The sequence below is a fragment of the Scyliorhinus canicula genome, chromosome 15 (genome assembly GCF_902713615.1).
Source record: "Scyliorhinus canicula chromosome 15, sScyCan1.1, whole genome shotgun sequence".
NCBI lineage: Eukaryota > Metazoa > Chordata > Chondrichthyes > Carcharhiniformes > Scyliorhinidae > Scyliorhinus > Scyliorhinus canicula.
Genome location: NC_052160.1, coordinates 82,802,247 through 82,828,652, shown reverse-complemented (window position 1 = coordinate 82,828,652; position 26,406 = coordinate 82,802,247). Strand labels below are relative to the sequence as shown.

General features: G+C 47.2%; 1 protein-coding gene across 1 annotated transcript in view; it reads left to right on the top strand.

The window, feature by feature from the left end:
- LOC119978163 (cryptochrome-1-like) overlaps window positions 1-26,406 on the top strand; it is a 99,383-nt gene that overhangs the window by 17,495 nt on the left and 55,482 nt on the right. Inside the window, exon 3 of the mRNA XM_038819600.1 lies at window positions 18,225-18,296. Coding sequence (XP_038675528.1) covers window positions 18,225-18,296 — 72 coding nt within the window. The remainder of the gene's footprint in view (window positions 1-18,224; window positions 18,297-26,406) is intronic.

The following is a 26,406-nucleotide window of genomic DNA, read 5'->3' as shown; positions in this document are numbered from 1 at the left end:
ATCCACCATCGGCCTCCTTAATCACAGCTGTGATATCATCTCTGACCAGTAATGCAACTCCTACCTCCCTCTCTATCCCTCCTGAAGCATCTATACCCTGGGGTATTCAGTTGCCAGTCCTGCCCTTCCCTCAACCAAGTTGCAGTAATACCAATAACATCATATTCCCAGGTACTGATCCAAGCCCTAAGTTCATCTGCATTACCTGCTACACTTCTCGCATTAAAACAAATGCACCTCAGACCACCTGTCCCTTTGCATTCGTCATCTCTTCCCTGTCTGCTCTTCCCCTTAGTCACATTGAGTTTATTGTCTTGTACCTTACTGGCTTTAGTTGCTGCTTCTTTACTGACCTCTAACTTCCTAATTTGGTTCCCATACCCCTGCCACATTAGTTTAAAACCTCCCCAACAGTGTTAGCAAAAGCATCCCCTAGGACATTGGTTCCAGTCCTGCCCAGGTGTAGACCATCCGGTTTGTAATGGTCCCACCGCCCCCAGAACCGGTTCCAATGTCCCAAAAATCTGAACCCCTTCCTCCTGCACCATCTCTCACGCCACGTATTCATTCTGACTATTTTTGAATTTCTACTCTGACTGTCCCGTGGCACTGGTAGCAATCCTGAGATTACTACCTGTGAGGTCCTACTTTTTAAACTTATCTCCTAACTCCCTAAATTCTGATTGTAGGACCTCATCCCTTTTTTTATCTATATCGTTGGTGCCTATATGCACCACCACGACTGGCTGTTCACCCTCCCCCTTTAGTATGTCCTGCAGCCGATCGGAGACATCCCTGACCCGAGCACCCGGGAGGCAACATACCATTCGGGAATCTCGTTTTCGACCACAGAAGCGCCTGTCTACTCCCCTTACAATTGAATCCCCTATGACAAAGCCCTGCCAGTCTTTGTCCCACCCTTCTGTGCAGCAGAGCCAGCCACGGTGCCATGAGCCTGGCTACTACTGTCTTCCCCTGGTGAGTCATCTCCCCCAACAGTATCCAAAACGGTATACCTGTTTTGGAGGGAGGTGACCGCAGGGGACACCTGCACTGCCTTCCTTCTCTTTCTCTGCCTTTTGGTCACCCATTCCCTGTCTCCATCACCAATTCTAATCTGCGGTGTGACCAACTCACTAAACGTGCTATCCACGACCTCCTCAGCATCGCGGATGCTCTAAAGTGAGTCCATCCGCAGCTCCAAAGCCGTCATGCGGTCTAACAGGGGCTGCAGCTGGACACACTTCCCGCACATCGGCCGCGTCCCTGAACTCCCACATTGCGCACGAGGAGCATAACTAGGGTCTGGGATCTCCTGCCATTTTTACCCTTTACCTTAACTGATTACAAATTTAGTATCAAATAATTAATAAGTGAAAGGAATAAAGATTTTACTTACCAATCACAATACTCACCAACACACGAAGAGTTAAATTTCTCCCAGCAACTGCTAACTGGAACACTTTCCTTGCCAGCCAATCAGGTCACTGCTTTGCTGTGATGTCACCCTTCAAGGTAAGTTTTTAAAGAGATAAACTTACCTTCCCAACAACCACGGTTGGTTTTTTTTGGTTAGAGGAGGAGGTAGGAAGGGAAACACTGAGGAAGTCAGGTCTTAACACTTCGGATCTGGGATCACACTGCCCGGGGTCCTGCTCCCAGGGCCATGCGCAAATTCCCTGTTGGCTGGGATTTGCACGCAATTAGCTCCAAGCTGGTCACCTAGTCCATCAAGCCCGGCACACATCTACTCCTCACGGACAAATCAAAGATTCATTCGATTTTATTTTAAATATTTCCGGATTCAGTTCTCATTTCTAATCTGTGTGTGTGTTTTATTATGCTTATTCCTCATGCTTAGTAGCTAATAAACTCTCTTAACTCAAGAAAGCTTGATTAAAGAGGTCTCGTTACCACATGCTCCTTTGCTAGTTCCACTAGCTCTGCAAATGATTTGGTATCAGGAGCCTCCGGAGATGTTAAACTACGAATCAGATTATAAGTCTTGGACCGCATGCAGTATGTAAAATTACTTTCTATCCTCCCCGTCTATTCCGTTAGTACTGAAAAAAATACTCCAGCCATTCGATATACTGCACTTGATTCTCAGACGTTGGGTTAAAGGCTTCTAGCTTCTCAAAGAGAGGCATACCTGTTCTCTCTTCCTCAGGACTCGAACGATCTGATTCACTTTGCAGTTTTTCAATGATGCTCTAGTTGAATTCCTTGTTGCTAACAAAGTGGCTCCAATTTACCTTGGTGCCAAAGTCGTAAAGGAAGGAATGATGACCACCAGTCAGTATGTGTAACAAATTATAATGGGTTATTTACAAACGGTACTTACACAGAGACTTTCATGATGTTGTTATTACGATCCTGGACCAGACCTCAACAGTGGGCAAAAATCCCAATATTTTATTTTAATTTTGCAAGACTGTGAAGAAAGGACACTTCGCTCCAGGAGTAGTTTAACACAAAATAGGGATATGGGATATTAAAACAAATTTTATTACTAACACACTATTAAAATATCTTTAACCATCACACAAGAAAATAGTTTACAAATACTCCTTAATACAATGCTAATTAACACAGTGGCACAATAAAATGATGAAAGATTTTGATGCAGTGGATACAGAGAGAATGTTTCCTCTTGTGTTGAAGAGCAGAACTAGAGGCTGTCAATATGAGACAATCACCAAGACACTCAATAGGAAATTCAGAAGATGCTTCTTTACCCAGAAATTGGTGTGTGGAACACACTCCCACAGGACTGGTTGACATTATTGGTATGAATGCATTTGCGGGGGCACGCATTTGAGGGAAAATAGAATAGATTAAAAGAATTTGGTCAAGAAAACACAAGAACACAAGAAATAGTAGCAAGAATAAGCCAAAGGGTTGACCATTCAATAAGGGCTTGGCTGATCTGACTCGCCTTAACTCCGCTTTCCTGCCTTCCCCCAATAACTCCTAACTCCCTTGTCCATGAAAAGTCTGCCTAGTATATTTTCAATGACCCAGTCTCCATTTCTTTCTGGGCTTAAGGATTCCAAAGGTTAACAACTATCATGTGAGAGTACCTTTAAGAAATGGGTGTTTATTAAATAGCTGTCGTGAGTGTACCTTAAAGAAATGGGTGTTTAGCAGATAGCAGCAGTGATGTCAGAGTGTGGGTGGAACTGGGCTGTCTGTCTTTTACTTTTGGTTTTAGCAGGCAGGTGCAGAGTTTTTAGTTTCGTTTTGAGAGCTGGATAGCAGCAGAAAAAGCAAGCTGCTGTATAAGGATCTCTCTGCAATCTAAAGACTGTCTCCAGATAATTTGGGTGATTTCAAAGTGATAACTGCTCTCAGTAGAGAATTTAAACCTGACCTCTGTATTAAAAAGGGTCTTTTGTCTTATGGATGTTGTAAGGAAAGATTAAGGATTACTTATAGAATATTGTATCTGTGGGGATGATTGGTGTTGACAGTTGTTAAGATGTTTACTGTGGACCTCCGGTGGCGTTTGCGAGTGGGGCGGCTGCATCAAGAAGAGCTCCCGCCGTTGGCTACGATTTGCGACGCTTTTGGGGATTTCCCCAATTCATCGGTCACCCCCCCGACTATCGTAGGGCGTTGGGGCCGTCACGGGCAGCTAGCGGAGCCGGTTTAAAAACCAGTGAAGAACCCCGTGCAGGTGTCGGGCGGCGGGGGCTGAGGCGTTGGGCCAAGCACGCGCGGAGGTCGGAGCAGCGGGGGCGGAACCAAAAGGAGCCGAGGCGGCAGGCCCGACGCCAGGGCATGATGTAGGTGAGATGTCCCACGTTGGATGGCTCCCCACCTAGGATGAAATAAGAAGGCTGAAGTCCGGTCCTAGGGGAACTCTGGGAGAATGTAAAATAGAAGGGACAGCACGGTAGCATGGTGGATAGCGCAATTGCTTCACAGCTCCAGGGTTCCAGGTTCGATTCTGGCTTGGGTCGCTGTCTGTGTGGAGTCTGTACATCCTCCCCGTGTGTGCGTGGGTTTCCTCCGGGTGCTCCAGTTTCCTCCCACAGTCCAAAGATGTGCAGGTTAGGTGGATTGGCCATGGTAAATTGCCCTTAGTGTCCAAAATTGCCCTTTGTGTTGGGTGGGGTTACTGGGTTATGGGGATAGGGTGGAGGTGTTGACTTTAAGCAGGGTGCTCTTTCAATGAGCCGGTGCAGACTCGATGGGCCGAATAGCCTCCTTCTGCACTGTAAATTCTATCTATGAAGAAGAGAAAGAAGTTTTAAAGAAATTTGGTGGAAGTTTTTTTTCTCCCCTTTTTTTGTGTGAAGGAAGAAAAAGTTTTTAAAGATTGATGAAGGACGGGAGGGTGAAAAGGGGGAAAAAGAAAGGAAAAACAATAAGCCTCTAAAGGATGCAAAGAGCAGCGTCGAAGAAAGGAGGAAACGCGGGTTCGCCGCTGAATGAGAGGAGCAAAAGTGCTGACAAGATGGCGGAAGCCGAACCGCATGGTGGGGCCACACTACTTACAGTGGAGAAGATGACCGAGGTGATGGCGGTGGAGCTGGAAAAACAGTTTGCGAGGCATATGGAGGCCTTGAGGAAGGAGACGGCAGTCGCAGTGAAGTTATTGGTGGAGGAGGCAATCCCCCCGGTGAGAGTAGCTGTGGCAAACACATCAGCCGAGGTGAGAGAGTGGGGCGAGAAGATGAAGGAAGTGGAGGAGGCCGTGTCACAGCACAGCGACTGGTTGACCTCGATAGGGGACGAGCTGGGGAGAGTGGTGTAGGTCAACAGAGGACTCTGAGCAAAGCTCGAGGACTTGGAGAACCGCTCAAGGCGGCACAATTTGAGAATTGCGGGCTTGCCCGAAGGGACAGAGGACCCAAGGCCAACAGAATACTTTGCTAAGAAGTTGGCGGAGCTGTACGAGCTAGGCAGAGCGCATCGGTCATTAAGGCCGAAACCTAAAGTGAACGTGCCGCTAAGAGCAGTAATTATTTGCTTCCATATGTTTGCATGAAGGAGAAGGTATTAAGCTGGGCGAAGCAGAAGCGCGAGGTGCAGTGGGATGGTACTGCAGTTCGGATCTACCAGGCCTTGACGGTGGAGTTGGCAAAAAGACGAGTGGCGTTCGGGTGAGAGAAGGCGGCACTGTACAAAAAGGGGGTGCGATTTGGTATGAGAGTAACGTATAATGCCAAAGACTTTTATTTTGAGACAGTGGAGGTGACTGAGGCGTTTGTGAGGACAGAAGACTTGGGACAGACGTGAGGAGCAGAACTGGAAGAGAGACTGGACTGTGTTTGGGCAGCTGGAAAATGTATAATTGAAATTGAAAATTGAAAATCGCTTATTGTCACGAGTAGGCTTCAATGAAGTTACTGTGAAAAGCCCCTAAATGCTACCCCTTTCTTTTTCCTGATGTGTATTGTAATTTACTTCTCTTTGCATTGTTACAGAGTTCAAGTTAATGGTTGGGTTGATTGGCGTTCTGTGTTGCGACAGTTAAATCTTATTTTAGTGAATTGTAGCTAACTTGGATTGGATTGGATTTGTTTATTGTCATGTGTACCGAGGTACAGTGAAAAGTATTTTTCTGCGAGCAGCTCAACAGATCATTAAGTACATGGGAAGAAAAGGGAATAAAAGAAAATACATAATAGGGCAACACAAGATATACAATGTAACTACATAAGCACTTGCATCGGATGAAGCATACAGGGTGTAGTGTTAATGAGGTCAGTCAATAAGAAGGTCATTTAGGAGTCTGGTGACAGTGGGGAACAAGCTGTTTTTGAGTCTGTTCGTGCATGTTCTCAGACTTCTGTATCTCCTGCCCGATGGAAGAAGTTGGAAGAATGAGTAAGCTGGGTGGGAGGGATCTTTGATTATGCTGCCCACTTTCCCCAGGCAGCGGGAGTTGTAGATGTAGTCAATGGATGGGAGGCAGGTTTGTGTGATGGACTGGGCGGGTATTCACGACTCTCTGAAGTTTCTTGCGGTCCTGGGCCGAGCAGTTGCCATACCAGGCTGTGATGCAGCCCGATAGGATGCTTTCTATAGTGCATCTGTAAAAGTTGATAAGGGTTAATATGGACATGCCGAATTTCCTTAGTTTCTTGAGGAAGTATAGGCGCTGTTGTGCTTTCTTGGTGGTAGCGTCGACGTGGGTGGACCAGGAAAGATTTTTGGAGATGTGCACCCCAAGGAATTTGAAACTGCTAACCATCTCCACCTTGGCCCCATTGAGGCTGACAGGGGTGCGTACAGTACTTTGCTTCCTGAAGTCAATGACCAGCTCTTTAGTTTTGCTGGCATTGAGGGAGAGATTGTTGTCGCTACACCACTCCACTAGGTTCTCTATCTCCCTCCTGTATTCTGACTCGTCGTTATTCGAGATCCGGCCCACTATGGTCGTATCGTCAGCAAGCTTGTAGATGGAGTTGGAACCAAGTTTTGCCACACAGTCGTGTGTGTACAGGGAGTAGAGTAGGGGGCTAAGTACGCAGCCTTGCGGGGCCCCGGTATTGAGGACTATTGTGGAGGAGGTGTTGTTGTTTATTCTTACTGATTGTGGACTGTTGGTCAGAAAATCGAGGATCCAGTTGCAGAGTGGAGAGCCAAGTCCTAGGTTTTGGAACTTTGATATGAGCTTGGCTGGGATTATGGTGTTGAAGGCGGAGCTGTAGTCAATAAATAGGAGTCTGATGTAGGAGCCCATGTTTTCGAGATGCTCTAGGGATGAGTGTATGGCCAGGGAAATGGCTTCTGATGTGGACCGGTTGCAACGGTATGCAAATTACAGTGGATCAAGGCGTTCTGGGAGTATGGAGGTGATGCGCTTCATGATTAACCTCTCGAAGCACTTCATTACGACTGAAGTCTGGACGACCAGACGGTACTCATTGAGGTACGTTGCCTGGTACTTCTCAGTATGATGGTGGCCTTCTTGAAGCAGGTGGGGTCTAAAGTCGGCTAGTGAACGGAGGTGAGGTTATAGGAGGGCTGTGTACATTGGGCCTGGATAGCAGGCTTCAATGGGCCTATGAGGCAAACGAGAGTACGGGGAAGGGATTGATGCTGGGAGATGTTTTGCCAAGGGGAAATGACGGGGGGTTCTTGGGGGGGGGGGGTTAGATGTTAACAATGGACAGGGGCGGATCAGGCTTATGGAGCAGGACCTGGTGGTATAATGCTAGTGGATAAGAAGGTTGGTAGGGTGAGAGACCCCCAGTTAGGATAGTCACATGGAACGTGAGAGGGCTAGGAGGTTCGGTCAAGAGGTCAATCTTAAAAGTTTGAAAGCAGATGTGGCAATGCTGCAGGAGACTTGCTTGAGGGTGAAGGACCAGGTGAGACTTAAAAAGGGCAGGGTTCGTCAAGTGTTTCACTCTGGATTTGACGGAAGGGCTTGAGGGATAGTGGTGCTGGTCAGCAAAAGGGTACCATTCCAGATGGAGAAGGTGGTGGCAGATCAGGGGGGCAGATATGTGATTGTGGCAGAGGCGTTGGAGGGGAGATTAGTGGCGCTGTTAAGTTTATACGGTCCCAATTGGGATGATGTGGGATTCGCAAAGAAGGTGTTTGGGGCCATTGCCGACTTGGACACACACGAACTGATTGTGGGGGGGGACTGGAACTTGGTGCAGGAGCCAAGGTTGGACAGATCACGGCCGCGCTCGCTGGTCCCATCAGCGGGGGCAAAGGCGCTGGCTGGGCCAATGGGGAAATGGGAGGGGTGAACCCTTGGAGGTTTCTGCACCGAAGGGAATGGGAGTACTCATTTTTCTCAGCAGTCTATAAGTTATACTCGTGGATCGACTTCTTTGTGGTGGGGAAGGCTTTGCTCGCTGGAGTCAAGGGGTCAGAATACTCGGCAATTGCAGTGTCAGATCACGCTCCGCATTGGGTGTATATGGTACTGGAGAAGGGGGTAGCGCAGAGGCCGGGGTGGAAATTGGATGTAGGGCTTTTGGGGAACCAAGTGTTCTGTGAGAAAATTGAAAAGGTAATTAAGGAATATGTAGGTTTCAACTGTATGGGTGAGGTGTCAAAGGCAGTTGTCTGGGAGGCTCTAAAGGCGGTGGTGAGGGGTACAGTAATTTTGTTTAAGGCCAGGGTGGACAAAAAGGAGAGGTTGGAGTGGCAGAGGGTAATAGATGAGATGTTGGAGGTAGATAGAGGTTATGCAGAAGGTGGGGACCCAGCGAAGCTGGAAAAGAGGAAGGAACTACAGGCGAGCTTTAACCGACTGTCTACCAGGAACACGGTGCGCCAACTGAGACGAGCAAGAGGTGCAGTTTATGAACATGGGCGTATGTTAGCAGGTCAGCTGCGGAGGGAAGCAATGTCAAGGGAAATTCTTCAGGGGAGAGATAGAGCAGGGAAGTTGGTGGTGGCTCCGTATCTGATTAACAGGTTTTTGAGGAGTTTTATGAGAGGTTGTACAGGTCAGAGTCACCTGGGGGAGACCGTGAGATGCAGGAATGGGTTGGAGGTCTAGATGGGTTGGAGTACCCGAGGCTAGGGGAGGGGGACAGGGCTACATTAGAAGAAGCAATAGTGGAGCAGGAGATAAAGGATGCGATTGGGAGGATGCAGTTGGAGAAGGTGGCAGGGCCGGATGGGTTTCCGGTGGAATATTATAAAAAATTCAAGGATAAGCTGGCACCCCTGATGGTGGGGATGTTTGAAGAGGCGATAGGGAAGCGGGTGTTGCCACAAACCTTGGCGCAGGCATTGATTTCACTGTTGCTAAAAAAAGATAAGGATCCGACGGATTGTGGGTCGTATAGGCACATATCACTTCTGAATCTGGACGCAAAAGTATTGGCGAAGGTACTGGCAGGTAGGCTGGAGGGGTGCCTCCCGAAGGTGATAGGTGAGGATCAGACGGGGTTCGTGAGAGGGAGACAGATTTTTTCAAACATTAGGAGGGTATTGAACATCGTTATGGCAGCGGCGGAGGGGAAGGAAACAGGTGGTTGTGGCATTGGATGCCGAGAAGGCGTTTGATCGTGTGGAATGGGGGTACCTGATGGCAGTGCTGGAACGGTTTGGGATTGGACCAAGATTTGTGAACTGGGTAAAGTTATTACAAAAGGAGCTGAAGGCGAGTGTCCGCACAAACAATATCAGTTCGAGATACTTCTCTCTCCACCGTGGGACGAGGCAGGGATGTCCTATGTCCCCCCTGCTGTTTGCACTTGCGCTTGAGCCGTTGGCTGTTGCATTAAGAAGTTCGGGAGCATGGAAAGGAATTGTGCGGGGTGGGGGGAATAGAGCATTGGGTGTCCTTATATGCCAACGACTTGCATAACAGCACGTGTCGGAACCAAGTGTGTCGATAGGGGGAATATTGGAGCTACTGCGAGTATTTGGGTCTTTCTCGGGGTACAAGCTGAACCTAGACAAGAGTGAGTATTTTGTGGGGTCTCAGCTGGGGTGGGGGGGGCTGCCATTCCGTAGGGCAGGGATTCACTTTAGGTATCTGGGGGGTGCAGGTTGCCCGGGAGTGGGGGAGGCTTCGCAGGTACAACATTTCTAGTTTAGAGGGGAGAGTGAAAGCCAATCTCGCAAAATGGGATGGTCTTCCTCTGTCACTGGCGGATCGGGTACAGGCGGTTAAAATGAATGTGTTGCCGCGATTTCTGTTTATTTTTCAATGCCGACCGATTTTCCTGCCAAAGGCTTTTTTCAGGGAGATTGAGGGAAGGATTACCTCGTTCATATGGGAAGGGAAGGTGGCCAGAGTGAGAAAGGTGCTGCTCCAGAGGGGAAGGCAGGCAGGAGGTTTGGGTCTTCCGAACCTGATGCACTACTACTAGGCGGCGAATGTGGAGAAGGTGCGGAGCTGGGTCAGAGGGGTTGATTCCCAGTGGTCAGAATGGAGGAGAGTTTGTGCAGCGGGTCAGGACTGAAAGTACTAGCAACAGCGCCGCTCCCGATAGCTCTGGGGAAATACTCAGGGAGTCCGGTAATAATAGCTTCATTGAGAATTTGGAGGCAGTTTCGCCAACACTTTGGGTTGGGGGCAGGGTCAAGGGAAATGACGATTCGGGGGAACCACAGATTTGAGCCAGGGAGGTGGGATGGAAGTTTTCGGAAATGGGAAGGGAATGGGATAAAGGCGCTAAAAATTTGTTTCTTCGGGGTCAGTTTGCAGGATTGAAGGAGTTGGAAGCGAAGTATGGGCTGGAACAGGGAGAAATGTTTAGATACATGCAGGTTCGAGATTTTTCCAGAAAGGAGATACAGAGCTTCCCGGAGGAACCGGCCTCCACATTGCTGGAGGAGGTGCTGACGACAAGGGGGTAGTGTCAGTGGTGTACGGAGCTATTTTGGAAGAGGATAAGGCACCACTGAAAGGGATCAAAGCAAAGTGGGAGGAAGAGTTGGGAGAGGTCTGGTGTGAGGTGCTCCGGAGAGTAAATGCCTCCACCTCATGTGCGAGGTTGGGGCTGATACAGCTGAAGGTGGTATACAGAGCACACCTCACGAGGGCGAGGATGAGCTGATTCTGTGAAGGAGTAGACGATGTCTGTGAGCGTTGGGGGGGGGGGGGGGGGGGGGGTGGCGCTAATCACGTTCATATGTCTTTTTAAAACATTGTTTTAATTTAAAAGTACTTTAACTCTCTGTGGCACCACACCTGTAATGTAGGCCCATGTGCTCCCCATAACCACAATCTATTAAAAGTTGTGGTCAGGTGAACTCCATGATACCCTTTGGGGTTCTCTAAACCCTGGCCCATAACACAACTGTTTCAAGATAGAAATTCCTTATTGTCTCCATCTTAAACAGGAAACGACTTGTTTTGAAATAGTGCCTCCAAGTTCTAGATTCCTTCATAAGGGGAAACATTTGGCAACTAACCAGGCACCAGTGAAGTCTCTTCAGAATCTCATCTCATATTCTTGATAGAACCCGCCGTGGTGCTACTGCTCTGGCCACTTCTATTGTTTTCCCCCAATAGGCCATCCCTCCCCCTCAACAGTATCCAAAACAGTATACTTGTTAGAGGGGGATAGCCACAGGGGATTCCTGCACTGGAGCCATGAGGTCATGTTGCAGTTGTACAAAACTCTAGTACGGCCGCATTTGGAGTATTGCGTACAGTTCTGGTCGCCTCATTATAGGAAGGACGTGGAAGCTTTGGAACGGGTGCAGAGGAGATTTACCAGGATGTTGCCTGGTATGGAGGGAAAATCTTATGAGGAAAGGCTGATGGACTTGAGGTTGTTTTCGTTAGAGAGAAGAAGGTTAAGAGGTGACTTAATGGAGGCATACAAAATGATCAGAGGGTTAGATAGGGTGGACAGCGAGAGCCTTCTCCCGCGGATGGAGGTGGCTAGCACGAGGGGGACATAGCCTTAAATTGAGGGGTAATAGATATAGGACAGAGGTCAGAGGTGGGTTTTTTACGCAAAGAGTGGTGAGGCCGTGGAATGCCCTACCTGCAACAGTAGTGAACTCGCCAACATTGAGGGCATTTAAAAATTTATTGGATAAGCATACTGCCTGACTTTTCTAGCGGTCACCCATCTGTCTGCCTGCACCTTGGGTATGACCACATCTTTATAACTCCTATGATACTTTCCACCATCTGTATGCTCTTAAGTGCATCCAACTGCTGCTCCAACTGAACCGAACCACACGGTCTGTGAGGAGCTGCCATTCCAGCAGATGTAGTCATCCGGAACGCTAGAAGTGTCATGGCCTCCCACATCTCACAGTTAGAGCACTGCACCCTACTGACTGAAATTTCTAGTACTAATTAATTAATTATGTCAAAATAAAGTTATTAAATTTAGCACAAATTAATCAATTATGTAAAAATAAATACTTATTAAATTTAAGTTTAAGTTAAAATTAACTCTATGGTCCCTTGCGTTAGATTTCTCCGATAATAATTAATTTCTTCGAGTGGATGTAAAATATCCCATATTTCTGTCGGCAGGGAGAGGAGTTCGCGTGAACCCGGGGGCTGAGGTGCTTTAGAACAGTAAATATAAATAACCTACCTCGGGGGTTCATGGCCTAAGCACAATCTCCTAGTTACTCCTCTACTTGGTTAATTACTCTAGTTTTTCAAATTTAGAACAGATTCACAATCAGTCAATCAGGTTACAGCTTTAATTTGACGTCAAGTTTCAGTTCTGGTTTCCCTAGTCCCCGATACGCAACAGGCGAGTTATTTATACTTACTGTTCCGAAGCTCCTCCTCCCCGAGATCGCGCCAACTCCGCTCCCTGCCTACTTGGCTGTGATTTTGTGCTCGCTACTCTGGAGTGAGATTTGAAACCATAACCTTCTGTCTCAGAGGCGAGAGTGGTATCACAGAGCCAGCAATGGGTCACTGTGCATGTGGTTAATTGGTGGATCTATTGCACATGGTAAAGTGACCTCATTCGTTCTTCCTGTTCCTTTGATAATCTTTCCACAAAATGTAACCAACCAACCATTGACACAATTTGATTTGTTGAATTAAAACTGATTTGAACAATTGCGAAAATTGAAATGCAAACTGCAACTACCCATACTAGAGAAGGTATAAAAGGTTATGCGCTATTACCAATCATAGAATAGACTCTATATCACCATAATAGAATTTTATAGAATTTACAGTGCAGAAGGAGGCCATTCGGCCCATCGAGTCTGCACCGGCTCTTAGAAAGAGCATCCTACCCAAGGTCAACACCTCCACACTATCCCCATAACCCAGTAACCCCACCCAACACTAAGGGCAATTTTGGACACTAAGGGCAATTTATCATGGCCAATCCACCTAACCTGCACATAAGTGAGACAAACCCTGTTTAGTCCATGTCAGTGTTAACAAAAAAAATTATTCTGTCCGATTATATTTTTTCACTTGCATGCTCACTTCAAAGCAATGAGTGACCTAATTTGATAAGAAAAACAAAAGTCTAAAGCAGCGTCAGACCATTTAATTGAATCAGAAAAAATGCTTGGATAAAAGATAAACCAGATTCAGTATTGTCTGTAAAACACTCGACAATCATCAAGTTCAAACATTGCCTTCATTAGAAGCTGTGATCGATTCAAATATTCCCTTCAAATGTCACTCTGTGTTTTTAAATGGTCACATTTATTTTAGCATCTGCATTATTAGTGATTTAAATGATTAGGCGTGACGTGAGATCTCCGAGATCAGATTTTCATGTATCTTAGAGGTTTGTCAGTGATTGGAACAAAAACTCATTTATGCAGACCGACTGATGCAGATTGAGGCTGAGGAATGAAAGCTCGTAATTGGATTAATGCAGTTTGGCCTCATTGTATTTTAAACCTTGGCCGGGATTCTCCCCTACCCGGTGGGGCGGTGGGTCCCGGCGTGTCGGAGTGGCGTTAACCACTCTGGTGTTGGGCTGCCCGCGCCGGAGTGGTTCGCATTCTGCCGGCTGGCGTGAACGGCCTTTGCCGCCACGCCAGCCGGGGCCGAAAGGACTTTGCCGGCCGGCATAAGTCCGCGCATACGCCGGACCGTCAGCGGCTGCTGATGTCATACCGGCGCATGCGCAGGGGAGGGGGTCTCTTCTGCCTCCGCCATGGTGAAGACCATGGCGAAGGCGGAAGAAAAAGAGTTCCTCCACGGCACAGGCTCGCCCGCCGTTCGGTGGGCCCCGATCGCGGGCCAGGCCACCGTGGGGGCACCCCCCAGTGGCCATATCGCCCCGCACCCCCCCAGGACCCCGGACCCCACCCGTGCCGCTAATCCCGCCAGTCAGGTAGGTGGTTTAATCCACGCCGACAGTAGAGGCCTGTCAGCGGCGAGACTTCGCGATTCCTGCCCCCGCCGATTCTCAGGGGGCGTAGAATTCAGGACACGGCGGGAGCGGGATTGACGCCGGTCCCGGGCGATTCTCGACCCCCCCGGGGGGGCCGGAGAATCCGCCCCTTATTTCTATTCATTGAAGGGCTGTTTCTGTTACTTCTGAAAAAAAAACGCAAATTCACCTCAGAATGTGTTGCAGAGGAATGAGTTCTGGCAGTCAAGTATTTTCTTAAGAGGGCCAAAGGCCATACATTCAAACTGATGCAAATTGTGAAACAGAAACAGTGAGTCATAAAATATTAGAAATAAATCATGGTTAAAATAAATGAGAGGTTAAACCTATCAGGAGAGATTGAGGTTAGGGTTCTTTTACCTTGAAATGAACAGGCTGAGAATTAATAGAAATCTTAAAATTATGGGAGGATTTGACAGGGTGTGCACGGAGAAAATGCTTCCAATTGTGGGGGAGAACTAAACAAGGCATTATTAATAGAAGAAAACCACTAGTAAGCTATTTTCCCAGTATTTTTAGACAGTGGAACGTGCTACCACAAGATTTAGCTTTGAAGAATAGCATTGATGCACTTTGTGGGATGTTAGATAAGCATATGAGAAAGGAATAGAAGATTATGCTGAAAGGATGATATGGGGGATGGGAGGGAGGGGCAAGGAGGTTTGTGTGGAGTATTAAAACAAGCATCGTTCAGTTAGGCTGAATGGTCTGTTTCTGTGCTATGAATTCGACACGTTTCTATGTTAGCACATGTCAAAGCCAAATTAGGTGAATAGTTTAAAGCCTCTTGCTCAGCATGTGTGCTCAATTTGCACTCCCGTGATTCGAATCTGTCAATCGTGTGTTCCAATACAAGATCGAGCTACATGCATTGCTCATTAAACTGCTGACCACCAAATTCCATTTTTGCTCACCATGCCAGCTGATGTTATAAATGGTTCCACCTCCTCGGAAGTTATCCCTCTCCCCTTCAAGTCTTCAACCAGCAACCCCTCTGCACACAACACTCTCCCCTCAATAAATGCATTCTTGACCATCTCAAACTGCACTCCCCCCCCCAACCCCCCACCCCCAACCGGCCCTTGCAAAATATTTATTACTGTGGAATCAAAAAGACTATCAAATACATGTTTCAACAAATTATACAGAATGCTTTTATTTGAAATGTTTAGCAAGACCTCTTCTTGAAACATCCAAAGAAATGTCCTAATACCCAACAATGCATCAGGTTCAGCTGCAATATGATTTATCCAAGGTGGCTAATGGCAGAAAGATTTGTAAACACTGTATTTCGAAGTAAGATCTTACAGCGATGTTAAAAGATTAAATGAATGGATATAACTGGCAAATGTCATTCAATGTAGACAAATGAACAATGGAAGCTTGGAATATTAATCGACCAGTCACAAGTGGTGTGTGATCAACTGTTATTAAATTCTGGGATTGATAAATGTTTGTGAACAAAAGGTTTTAAAGGACATGCACAAAGACAGGTATGTGGAGGTGAATCACTGATCAGCCACAGATGACAGATCAGGCTCCAGGGACTGAATGATCTACTCCTGTTCCAAGCTTCCCAGCAATTTGTGAGTGGTGTCGGTTTTTAGCTCTTTCTGTTTTGCGATAGAATTAAAGAAACTAGCAACATGCTAAATCATAGACAAAATTGCCCCTCGTGGACAGTTGTGGGAATTGGGATAAAGGCTACACTGATGTAGTTTAGGGGAGACAGTGACAGAGTGGTAATGTCACTGGAGCAGTGATCGAGAAACCCAGCTAATGCTCACCAACTGGTATAGTTGGTGGAATGTAAATTCTGTTAATAAATATGGAATGTAAAGCTAAACTCAATAATGATGACAATGTAACTATCATTAATTATTGTAAAAACCCATCATTGGTCACTAATGTCCTTTAGGGAAGGAAATCTGCTGTCCCTACTCGATCGGGCCTACATGAGACTCCAGACCCACAGCAATATAGCCAATTCTTAATTACCCTCTGGAATGGCCCAGCAAGACACTCCGTTCAAGAGCAATTTCGGATACACCAAGGGAGAATTCAGAATGTCCAATTCACCTAACAGCACATCTTTTGGGACTTGTGGGAAGAAATCAGCGCACCCAGAGGAAACTCACGCAGACAGAGGGAGAATGTGCAGACTCCGCACTGACAGTGACCCAAGCGGGAATCGAACCTAGGACCCTGGCACTGTTAAGCAACAGTGCTAACCACTGTGCTACCGTGCCGCCCCACATTTAACCCTTCTTAACCGTCTCTGCTTCAGTAAATAGAGTTCTAGTTTTTCCAAGTCTCCTTGTAACTGTAACCTTTCATTCCCAATTATCATCCTAGTCAATTACCTTGAACCTTTTCTTTAGTTTCAATGGTGCTTCTAGAATGAGGTGCTCAAAACTTCCATGCAATATTCTGACTGTGGCTTAATTAAACCACGGCCCTGCCTCTTGCTTCTTTGTGCGCCGCAAACACCCAGGGAGCTGTGGCATTCCCATCGTAATTAAAGCCTGACATTTACCTGATTGATTTCCATGGATTCCTTTTCATGTAAAGTCACTTCTAAGACATCAAGCTCCTGCAATATAAGGAGCACTTTCCATCTGAGTATTTGAGCAGCCTTCTGACAAGGACCTTTCATTCAGCAATTAAGCAATATTGGCATGTAAATGAAGCATTTTGGAGTTAGTTGCAATTGCTTTGAGCAATGGATAGAATAAAGCATCCCTGCACTGGTAGTTATGTCATTGAAAATAAGGCCTGTTGACAAGGTTGAATGAAAACACCTTCCACGATATATGATTTGTGTCAGTGTTACCATTTTTAATATTTCCTTTTCAAGGAATCTGTTTATTGTTCTGAAATCCCAAATAAACCAGATATTCCAGATTTTTTTGGAAAGTGCATGTCATCATGATTAGAAGTCATCCCTTTCTAGATCTGGACTTGATCCGTTCCCACTAACAAAATAAGACTGTATATTTGTCAGCAGTGTATTCACCCCTCATTTGATCCAACTGGACAATATTATAAACCTTATATGGGTTAACTGAAGATGAAATTATATCTATACTCAGTTGGATACAAATACTTTGGCTTCTCACATACACTCAGTAGACCACAGAAAGTGAGAGTCATTGGGAAGTGGCTAGAGCCAGATCAGCAAACAGGATCTGTGGCAAGAGTTTGTCCAGCTCCTTGGGCTGCCAGTTGGTAACTAACATAGTATCCCATGTCCCATGTTACTGTGCCACTTTACATAATCGTATTGGCTCAGCGTATCACCAGAGTTGGAAGTTACAAATATACCAGAGGATTTAAGCACAATCTTCACATCAGTGTAATACTGAGGTAAAATTATCTGACAGCACTCAAGTGGGTCTAGGGCCATTTGTATAGCATAAGTAGGGCTGTGGGTAGGTACTACATAGGTTTACTTACATTGAATATTTACAATCCACAAAATGAAATATACATAGTTAATGCAGCCACATCGTCAATCATGCTTCCTATAACAGGCAATGTATTGGCGGTGGTGATTTCTTCATTTACACTCACCACGAATTCAGCACCACAGAGATGCAACTGAGATATTATCAGACGGTTGATGACTAATTGACCATCGCCAAGAACCAGCACCGATACTTTATTTTATAATAACAAGTTATAGAATCCCTACAGGAGGCCATTCAGCCCATCGTGTCTGCACTAACCCTCTGAAAGAGCACCCTACTAGGACAACTCCCCGCCCTATCCCCGTAACCCCACTATCGAAGGTTATAAAGAAAGATATTTCCTGTGAGGGTGTAAGAGAGGGGAGATCCCCAGGTATTAAACTGGATAGCACCAGCACAGAGTAACTAAACTGCGCAGATCATGAGAGCCATACTCCGTATGCCACACCACCACTTTGGAAATTACGCGTGTTCTGTTGTAAGATGTTGTGTGGATTATATATTATTAGCTTGCGGTGTATAAATCGGCCACCTGCTCTCTAATTACAACATAACTCACCAACCATAATTGCTCCAACTTACTGAAGAGTATTGCGAGGGAAGGGGGCGGAGCTCGCGCCACCACACAGAGCGCAGGGCTCGGGGGGGGGGGGGGGGGGGGGAGCGAGCAACGTCACTCAATGAGAGGAGGCCTGAGGTGGAGCTCGTGACATCACCCAATGAGAGGCGGGCTCGGGGCGGAGCTCGCGCTTTTCCTGGTAAAAGGCTAACGGCCAGGTCGCAAAGCGCAGAAGGCGGGAATGGTACTGTGTTGCTGTCAACGTTAGAGTCAGTGTGTGTGTCGGCCAGCCCCCGGGCACCGCATCCCCTGGATCAGCCACATGGAGACGCACTCCATTCACTGGTTCCGCAAGGGACTCCGGTTGCATGACAATCCGGCGTTGAGGGAGGCTGTGCGGGGCGCTAGCACCGTCCGCTGCGTCTACATCCTCGACCCTTGGTTCGCCGGTTCGTCCAATGTTGGTGTCAACCGCTGGAGGTAAGGGGCCGATGCCATGTTGTTGTCCACCGCCATGTTGGTGACTGGGGGACAGTATGTGCATTAGCAGCTGTCAGGGAGAATGGTGCAATGGGGACAGCTCTGCACCAGTTTCACACGTGAACAACGAATTAACTCGACAAGACAATTCATTCATGCCTTCCATCTCCACATTGATTGTGACTCTCATGAAAAAGAGATGTATTAGATGAGAAGAGAATGGGGTTGAATGTGTGGCTCTGGAATTGGTCAACATCCAAAAGCAGTGGGCAATGTTTCTCCGACTGCTGCACAATATTGTGTCCCAGGCACCAATATCTCTGGTCAGTGTTTTCTACTCGACAAAATAACTCGGTCAAGATATTTAAATGATTTTAACAGTCGAAATAGGTTTACCGACTTAAATAAGAAGTGTAAATATTGCTGGGTCGTTCAGTCTCCTTTGATGGTTTATCACTGGTGCCTCTTTCCAAAGAAAGCCTCACATAAAATATCACAAATTGTCGTGTTAAGCACACTGAGATAACACGGGCTGCAATTGGATGTAGCTTTAACTGAAAGATACTCCAGACCTTGAAGTTAGTTCAATCTGATTTATTGAACCTGTCACAGTTAGCTCAGTCCTCTGAGTTTGACTCTCTGCTAACCTAAGTGTGATTACACTGTCTGACGGACCCAGACTAGCTCTTCGCCATGTGTTGGAGATGGTATGTGATATATACACCCTGACACACTCTGTAGTTGTACCCAGTGGAAAGAGATGAGTGCCTTGTGCCTTTTTCTAGTGGGAAACTACCCCCAAATGTTCTGTCTGCTGATTGGTTATGTCCTGTTCTCTGTGTTCATTAGCTGCCTGTCTGTATCTCATTATGTGCATGTCTGCATATCATGACATCTCCCCTTTTCAAATGTTTTTCTGTAGCATATGTTACACTATTTGCATCTGTACGCTGAAAAACTAACTTATTTACATACTATGGCAGATGGGAACATATGTACATGTGAAAACAGGTGGCTAATGTGTGAAAACAGAACATAGCAAACAAAACAAATGTTCATAAGTCCAGTCTCTGGGGGCTTGCGTCTGATCCTGGTTGACTGCTGGAGAGGTGGTGGTGGGGACGATGGCGCCTTGATAGGTGGGATTGAAGCCTGATTGGTGGCCTTGTGGTTCGAGGTATCAGGAGGTGGCACAACAGATGGAAACAACAAAGAATGTGGTTGCGGGCAGGCAACTGTGTGCAGTGCCTCTGTCTGTTTTGCCGCACAACAGCCATCAGCCAGATGCACAACATTCGATCGAGGAGCAGCCTGTCGAACAACAGCTGGAGTCGAACAACAGCTTGATCCGAACAGCATCTGCCGTGGATAGCACAGGCAAATCGGTGGCATGTGCATCATAGCCTTGCTTTTGCCGGTCCCTGAGTTTCTGCAGCACCAGGAGGTGATGCAGGCCAGGCAAGTGGATGGCTGGAGGAGTCGTCCGTAGGTCCCTGTTCATCAGGAGTTGAGCCGGTGACATGCCGGTAGACAGAAGGGTTGCCCTGTACGCAAGCAGCACAAGGCTGACGTCAGAAGCAGAATCCGTGGCCTTGCAGAAGAGCTGCTTCACTGTGTGCATCCCTTTATCAACCTTCCCGTTGGACTGCGGGTAATGTGGGCGGGAAGTAACTTGGTTAAACTGATATGACTGGGCAAATCTTGACCACTCTTGGCTGCTGAAGCAAGGACCGTTGTCACTCATGACAGTAAGTGGAATACCATGCCTGGAGAACGTCTCCTTACAGGCCTTGATGACGGTCTTGGATGTGAGGTCTGAGAGCTTCATGACTTCGGGGTACTTGGAAAATTAATCAATGATTAACACAATCATGACCATTGGCGTGAAAGAGGTCTATGCCCATCTTGGACCACGGGGAGGTCACAATTTTGTGCTGCTGAAGCATCTCCTTGCTCTGTGCTGGCTGGAAGCGTTGACAGGTCAGACAGTTGAAGACCATATTTGAGATGTCCTGACTGATCCCAGGTCAGTAGACAGCCTGCCTGGCTCTGCACCTGCACTTCTCGACACCCAGACGTCCCTCGTGGATTTGCCGGAGCACCAAGCTCTGGAGTCTGAGTGGAATGACAATGCGGTCCAGCTTGAGGAGAATACCATCAACCACCGTCAGGTCATTCTTCACATTGAAGAATTGAGGGCACTGCCCTTTGTGCCAGCCATTGGCAAGGTGGCGCATGAAACATTGCAGAAGAGAGTCTTTGGCTGTCTCGTCACAAATTCAAATCACCTCTTCATCCGACGCCGGGAGGTTGCTGGCCCACAGCTGCACCTGTATTCAATCTGTTGCATGAATGCCGGCGGTTCACTGGGCAAGGTTATGGAACGGGACAAGGTATCCACAGTAATGAGCTCCTTGCCAGGCGTGTACACTAGTTCAAAGTCGTACCTTCTGAGTCTGATGAGGATGTGCTGCAGCCGGGGCGTCATGTCATTCAGGTCCTTGTGGATAATGTGGACCAGAGGCCTGTGGTCCATCTCGACGGTAAACGTTGGCAGGCTGTATATATAATCGTGGAACTTGGTAATTCCAGTGAGAAGGCACAGGCATTCCTTTTCAATTTGGGCGTACCGCTGCTCGGTGGGTGTCATCGCCCGTGATGCATAGGCAAACAGCCCAGGATGAGGTGTCATCACGCTGTCCTGGCTCGCTCGCATCTGCCGAGATTTTTGTTTCCCTGTCAGGGTTAAAAAATGTCAATACAGGTGCAGTGGTGAGCTTGGCTTTCAGCTCCAGCCACTCTGCTTGATGAGTTGCCTGCCACTCAAAGGCAGTGGACTTTTTTTCACACAGTTGTCTTGAGGGCTGTGGTGTGTGAGGCCAGGTTTGGGATAAACTGGCCCAAAACGTTTACCATGCGAAGGATCGCAGCACCATCTTGTCTTCATGGCTTTGGCCTTGACCTTGTCTTTGGTCACAAGTGTCAACATACCAAAACAACACTTGGCCCTGTTCAGCCTGAGGCCATTGGTATGGATATGGTGGAATACCTGCTGGAGATGAGAGATGTGCTCTTCGGGGGTGGTGGACCATATAACGTCGTACACAAACCACAAACAGTGCCCTCCATAATCTGCTCCATGATTCTATGGAAGATCTCCGAGGCCAAGACAATGCCGAACGGCAAATGATTATAGCAATACTTGCCAAACAGTGTTTTGGAGTTGCAGAGCCTTCTGCTGGACTCATCTAGCTGGATTTGCCGGAATCCATGTGACGCATCTAACTTTGTGAAAAACCGGGCGTGTGCCGTCTCACTTGTGAGTCCATCCCGCTTCGGGATGGGGCAGTGTTTCCCCCATTATATTCTGGTTGAGATCCTTGGGATCAATGCAGATACGCAGCTCCCCCAAAGGCTTTTTGACACATACCATCGAGCTGACCCGGTCAGTCGGTTCTTTAACTTTGGAAACGATGGCCCTGGTCCTGAAGATCCTTAAGCTGTGCCTTCAGGTGCACCTTCAGTGGAGCCGGGACCCGGCGTGGTGCATGGACCACAGGCATGGCATCAGACTGTAGCAGGATCTTGTGGATTTTCATGGCAGAGTTCCCATCCCGTCAAATGCATCCAGATACTGAGCGAGGATGTCGTCAATGCCGGCTTGAAAATCCACGTTGGGGGAGGTCATTGTGTAGACCCACTGCACAAGGTTTAGCTGCTTGCATGCATGTGCGCCAAGCAGGGAGGCCCTGTCTGGCTTGATGATTTCAAACTTTAGCTTTGTGGGAATGCTCCTGTTGTAGGTGAGCAGATGGCAGGATCCCAGTGCTGTGATGTCATTGCCGTTACAGTCCAGGAGCTGGCAGGCTGCTGGAAGGAACTTGGGTGGCTTCTTGATGCAGTTGAAATCTGTTGTGAAAGGAGATTGGCAGAAACACCAGTGTCCAGCTTGAACTGGATAGAGCATTGATTTACTTGTATCACCGCACGCCATTTGTCTGCAGAATCCACAGTGAGGATGGGCAGGCTTCGTGATTATGTCGGTGAGGCATGTTCATGTGTGCAAATGATGCCCACACGATGGGGGGACTCCAGGCAATCGTCCTCTGGATCCGTTGTACTCCCAGGATCCGAATCCTGTGAACCTTGTTGTACACTCCAAACGCGCCTGCATTGGAATTGGGAGCGCTGGCCCTTGGCTGATGGTGCAGGCCTGCACAAGGCTGCATAGTGTCCAGGCTTTCCACGATTTAAACATTGCCTGCCTCTTGCAGGGCAGTGTTTCTTTAAGTGGGCGGTGCCACAGGTCGGGCACGTCATGATGTTGTTCCGCTCCGTGTGTCGTCGCACATGCGCAGTGCGGTCAGCAGACGTTTGCACCTGCGCAGTGTGGTGATCGGCTGCTTCGTTATCCCATTCGCATCATGCATGCGTGGGGGCCTGGGAAGCACGCAAAATGGCCTCTCTCATCAATGCTGAGGCGCTGCATTCGGGCGATGGCCTGCACACTCTGCCTCGTGGGAGGCAAGTTTCTCATTTGCAGCCAAATTGTATTGGGAATACCGGTTTTTGGCGTGCTTGATAATTCAAAATTTTCAGTCCGGAGGTAATCATCAGTCGAACACCAGATAATTTCAAAGAACCTTTTATTTACCGCGGGGCTGCTGCACAAGTGTAACTGAGTTACAACAAGTGAAAAGCAATTTTTTCTTAGTTACAGTTGACTATTATTACTAAACCCCTCAAACCTTTCAATCATTAGCCATACAATTAGTTCATCAAACCCCTCCTTCATATAATTATTTCTTCCCATCATTAATCACACAGTTAGCTCACTAGTTGCATAGCATAGCAATTCTTTATCAAGGAAGGAGTATCCCATCCCACGGTTGCGTTTCGTTCCCAGACAGTTCACAGGTTCCCACAGGCAATTCACAGATTCCCACAGGCAGTTACGATTGCGTCAAAGTCATACCAAGCCGAGCACAGAAGTAATTCATCTCACAAGGCACGTACACATATTACACAAACTTGACATTCCATTTCCCATCAAGATTTGATTTTAACTTGACCAAACTCTCATGCTCATGCACTGTACATGTTTCAATCGCGACTGGACAGGGTTATATGTTTGATTTTTAAAAGCTGCTCTCTGAGGATCAGAGTGCACTCCAAAAACGATTTTTAGTCTCTGATCATGGAGTCAGCCATATAACAAAAGTTGCAGTACAGCGCTAGTAGATGGAGATTTGTTAAGAAGGAGTTGAAAGATTCATCTTTACCTTGTAGGCGTTGTTTGAATATATGGCGCTCGAAGATTTGATTGGTATCCACTTCACAATGACAATCAAACAGGTCACGGATGGTCTGAAACTTTTGTCTTGTACTGACCTTCGGCCAAGTTAAATGAGTTGAAGAGTTGGATGGCTCGATTCCCCCGCAGTTCAGAGGAGAAGCGCGATCTTGTATCAGATGCACCCTCGAGGTCTGAGGCTTTGAGGTAGAGCAGAAACCTTTTCTTGAAAGTCAACCAGTTGGCACTGAGATTGCCGGAGGTCTGCAGCCGTTGAGGAGCCTGGATCTTCTCCATGGTGCCGGGATACATTTGCTGATCGTCATGGAACAGATTGAGGTAAACCACCTAGGGATTGCAGTCTTCTGGTCCCATGTCGTGCTAAGCACATGAGAGAACACGGCTGCAACTGGATGCAGCTTTAACTGAAAGATACTCCAGACCTTGAAGTTAGTTCAATCTGATTTATTGAACCTGTCACACAGTTAGCACAGTTCTCTGTGAGTTTGACTCTCTGCTAACCTAAGTGTGATTACACTGTCTGACGGACCCAGACTAGCTCTTCGCCATGTGTTGGAGATGGTATGTGATATATACACCCTGACACACTCTCTGTAAATGTCCCCAGTGGAAAGAGGTGAGTGCCTCGTGCCTTTTTATAGTGGGAAACTACCCCCAAGTGTTCTGCCTGCTGATTGGCTATGTCCTGTTCTCTGTATTCATTAGCTGCCTGTTTGTATCTCATTATGTGCACGTCTGCATATCATGGAATAAATAATGATGATGATCGTTTATTGTCACAAGTTGGCTTCAACTTGGGGACGAGAGGGAGATTTTGATATCGGGAGTATAATGCCAGTGCTGGTCAAATGTCTTTATCGAGGGGAAATAATTTTTTTTGATAAACTCAGAAAACAGGAACTGAAAAATAGTGGCTATGTAAGGGTCTGGTTACCCAGTCTGATTTACCTTGCGTCAGGGAGATTTTACTCCTGTCCAATTGACACAATAGTGTCTTGATGAAAGGTTTACCTGCTAGATTCTGATGCGCTTTTCCCCATCCCAAATCACTAATGGATTTTGAAAGTCGTGCGTTCATAGCTGTGAGTAACGAATGTGATGGTCCAGCAGTAGGATATTAGTAGGATATTAGAAACGCCTAGGAGTCGGATGAGAATGAAACGGTTCTTGCATTGCCTTCAATTCCCATACCAGCCTCTGGGAATGTGGTGACTAGGGGCTTTCCGCAGTAACTTCACTTGAAGCCGACTTGTGACAATAAGTGATTTTCATTTTGTTTCATTTTTTCATTTCATTTCAATTTGACTTTTGCTACTACAGAGAGGAATGCAGGGTCTTCCAAACCTTGTGTATTATTACTGGGTGGTGAATGTGGAGAGGTACAGAGCTGGGTCATAGGGGTTGACTCCCAATGGGTCAGAATGGAGGAGAGTTTGTGTAGGGGTTCGGGATTGAAGGCGCTAGCAGCAGCGCCGCTCCTGACTGCCCAGGGAGAGACTCAGGGAGTCCGGTAGTAATAGCTTTGTTGAGAATTTGGAGGCAGTTTCGCCAGCACTTCGGGTTGGGGGCAGGGTCAAGGGAAATGCCGATTCGGGGGAACCACAGATTTGAGCCAGGGAGGTGGGATGGAAATTTTCAGAGATGGGAGGAGAAATTAATTAGGACACAAAGATTTGTTTCTTGGAGGTCGGTTTGCAGGATTAAAGGAGCTGTGAGCGAAGTATGGGATGGAGCAGTTGGATACGAAGGTTTTGAGATTTTGCCAGAAAGGAGATACTGAGCTCCCCAGTAGAGCCGGTTTCCACATTGCTTGAGAAGGTGCTGATGACAGGAGAAGGGGGTAATATAGGTGGTTTACAGGGCTATTTTGGAAGAGGAGAAGGTGCCGCTGGAAGGGATCAAGGCAAAGTGGGAGGACGAGTTGGGAGAGAGTATGGTGAAGGGGTTCTGGTGTGAGGTGTCCGGAGGGTGAACCCCTCCACCTTGTGTGCGAGGTTGGGGTTGATACAGCCGAAGGTGGTGTATAGAGCACAAGGGGGAGGAGGTAGAAGATGTTTGTGGGGGCCCGCAAACCACGTTCATGTGTTTTGGTCCTGTCCAAAACTGAAGGATTACCGGAAGGAGGTTTTTAGGGTAATCTCTAAAAACAGTGCACATGAAACTGGACCAGGCCCTCGGGAGCCCATATTTGGGATGTCTGACCAGCCGGGGTTGGAAATGGATGTGGAGGCAGATGTTGTAGCCTGCAACTCGTTGATCGCCCAAAGGTGGATCCTGTTGGTGTGGAGATCAACCTCTCCACCCTGTGCCCTGACGTGGTGGCGGGGGACCTACTGGAATTCTTCACGCTTGAAAAGGTCAAATTTGAACTGAGGGGAAGGAGGGGTTCTACAATTCATGGCCATTGTTAATTATGCACTTTTGAGAATTGGATTATATCAAAATTAGGTGTGGGGGGTGCTGTATGTGTTACTGGTAACTATGGGCGATTCCTGATTCCTTTTTGTTATTTGTTTGTGTTAATGTTTGGTGAGAGGATGGGATCGTTGTAATTGATATGGGGTTGACATTGCGTTTGTTACTGATTATTGTTTATTGGTGGGTGTAAATTTGGGAGAAAATGTGGAAAAGGAGGAGAATAAAAATATTTTGAAAAAAATTCAATTTGGCTTTTATGCAAGTTAGCTAGCCTTGTGTGTCATGGTACATCAGTTAAAAATCATTTGGGTTGCTGTCTGATCGAGGCCATGGGAAGTAAATATGTGATGCAAATCCATCTTAATACTGACCTATGGC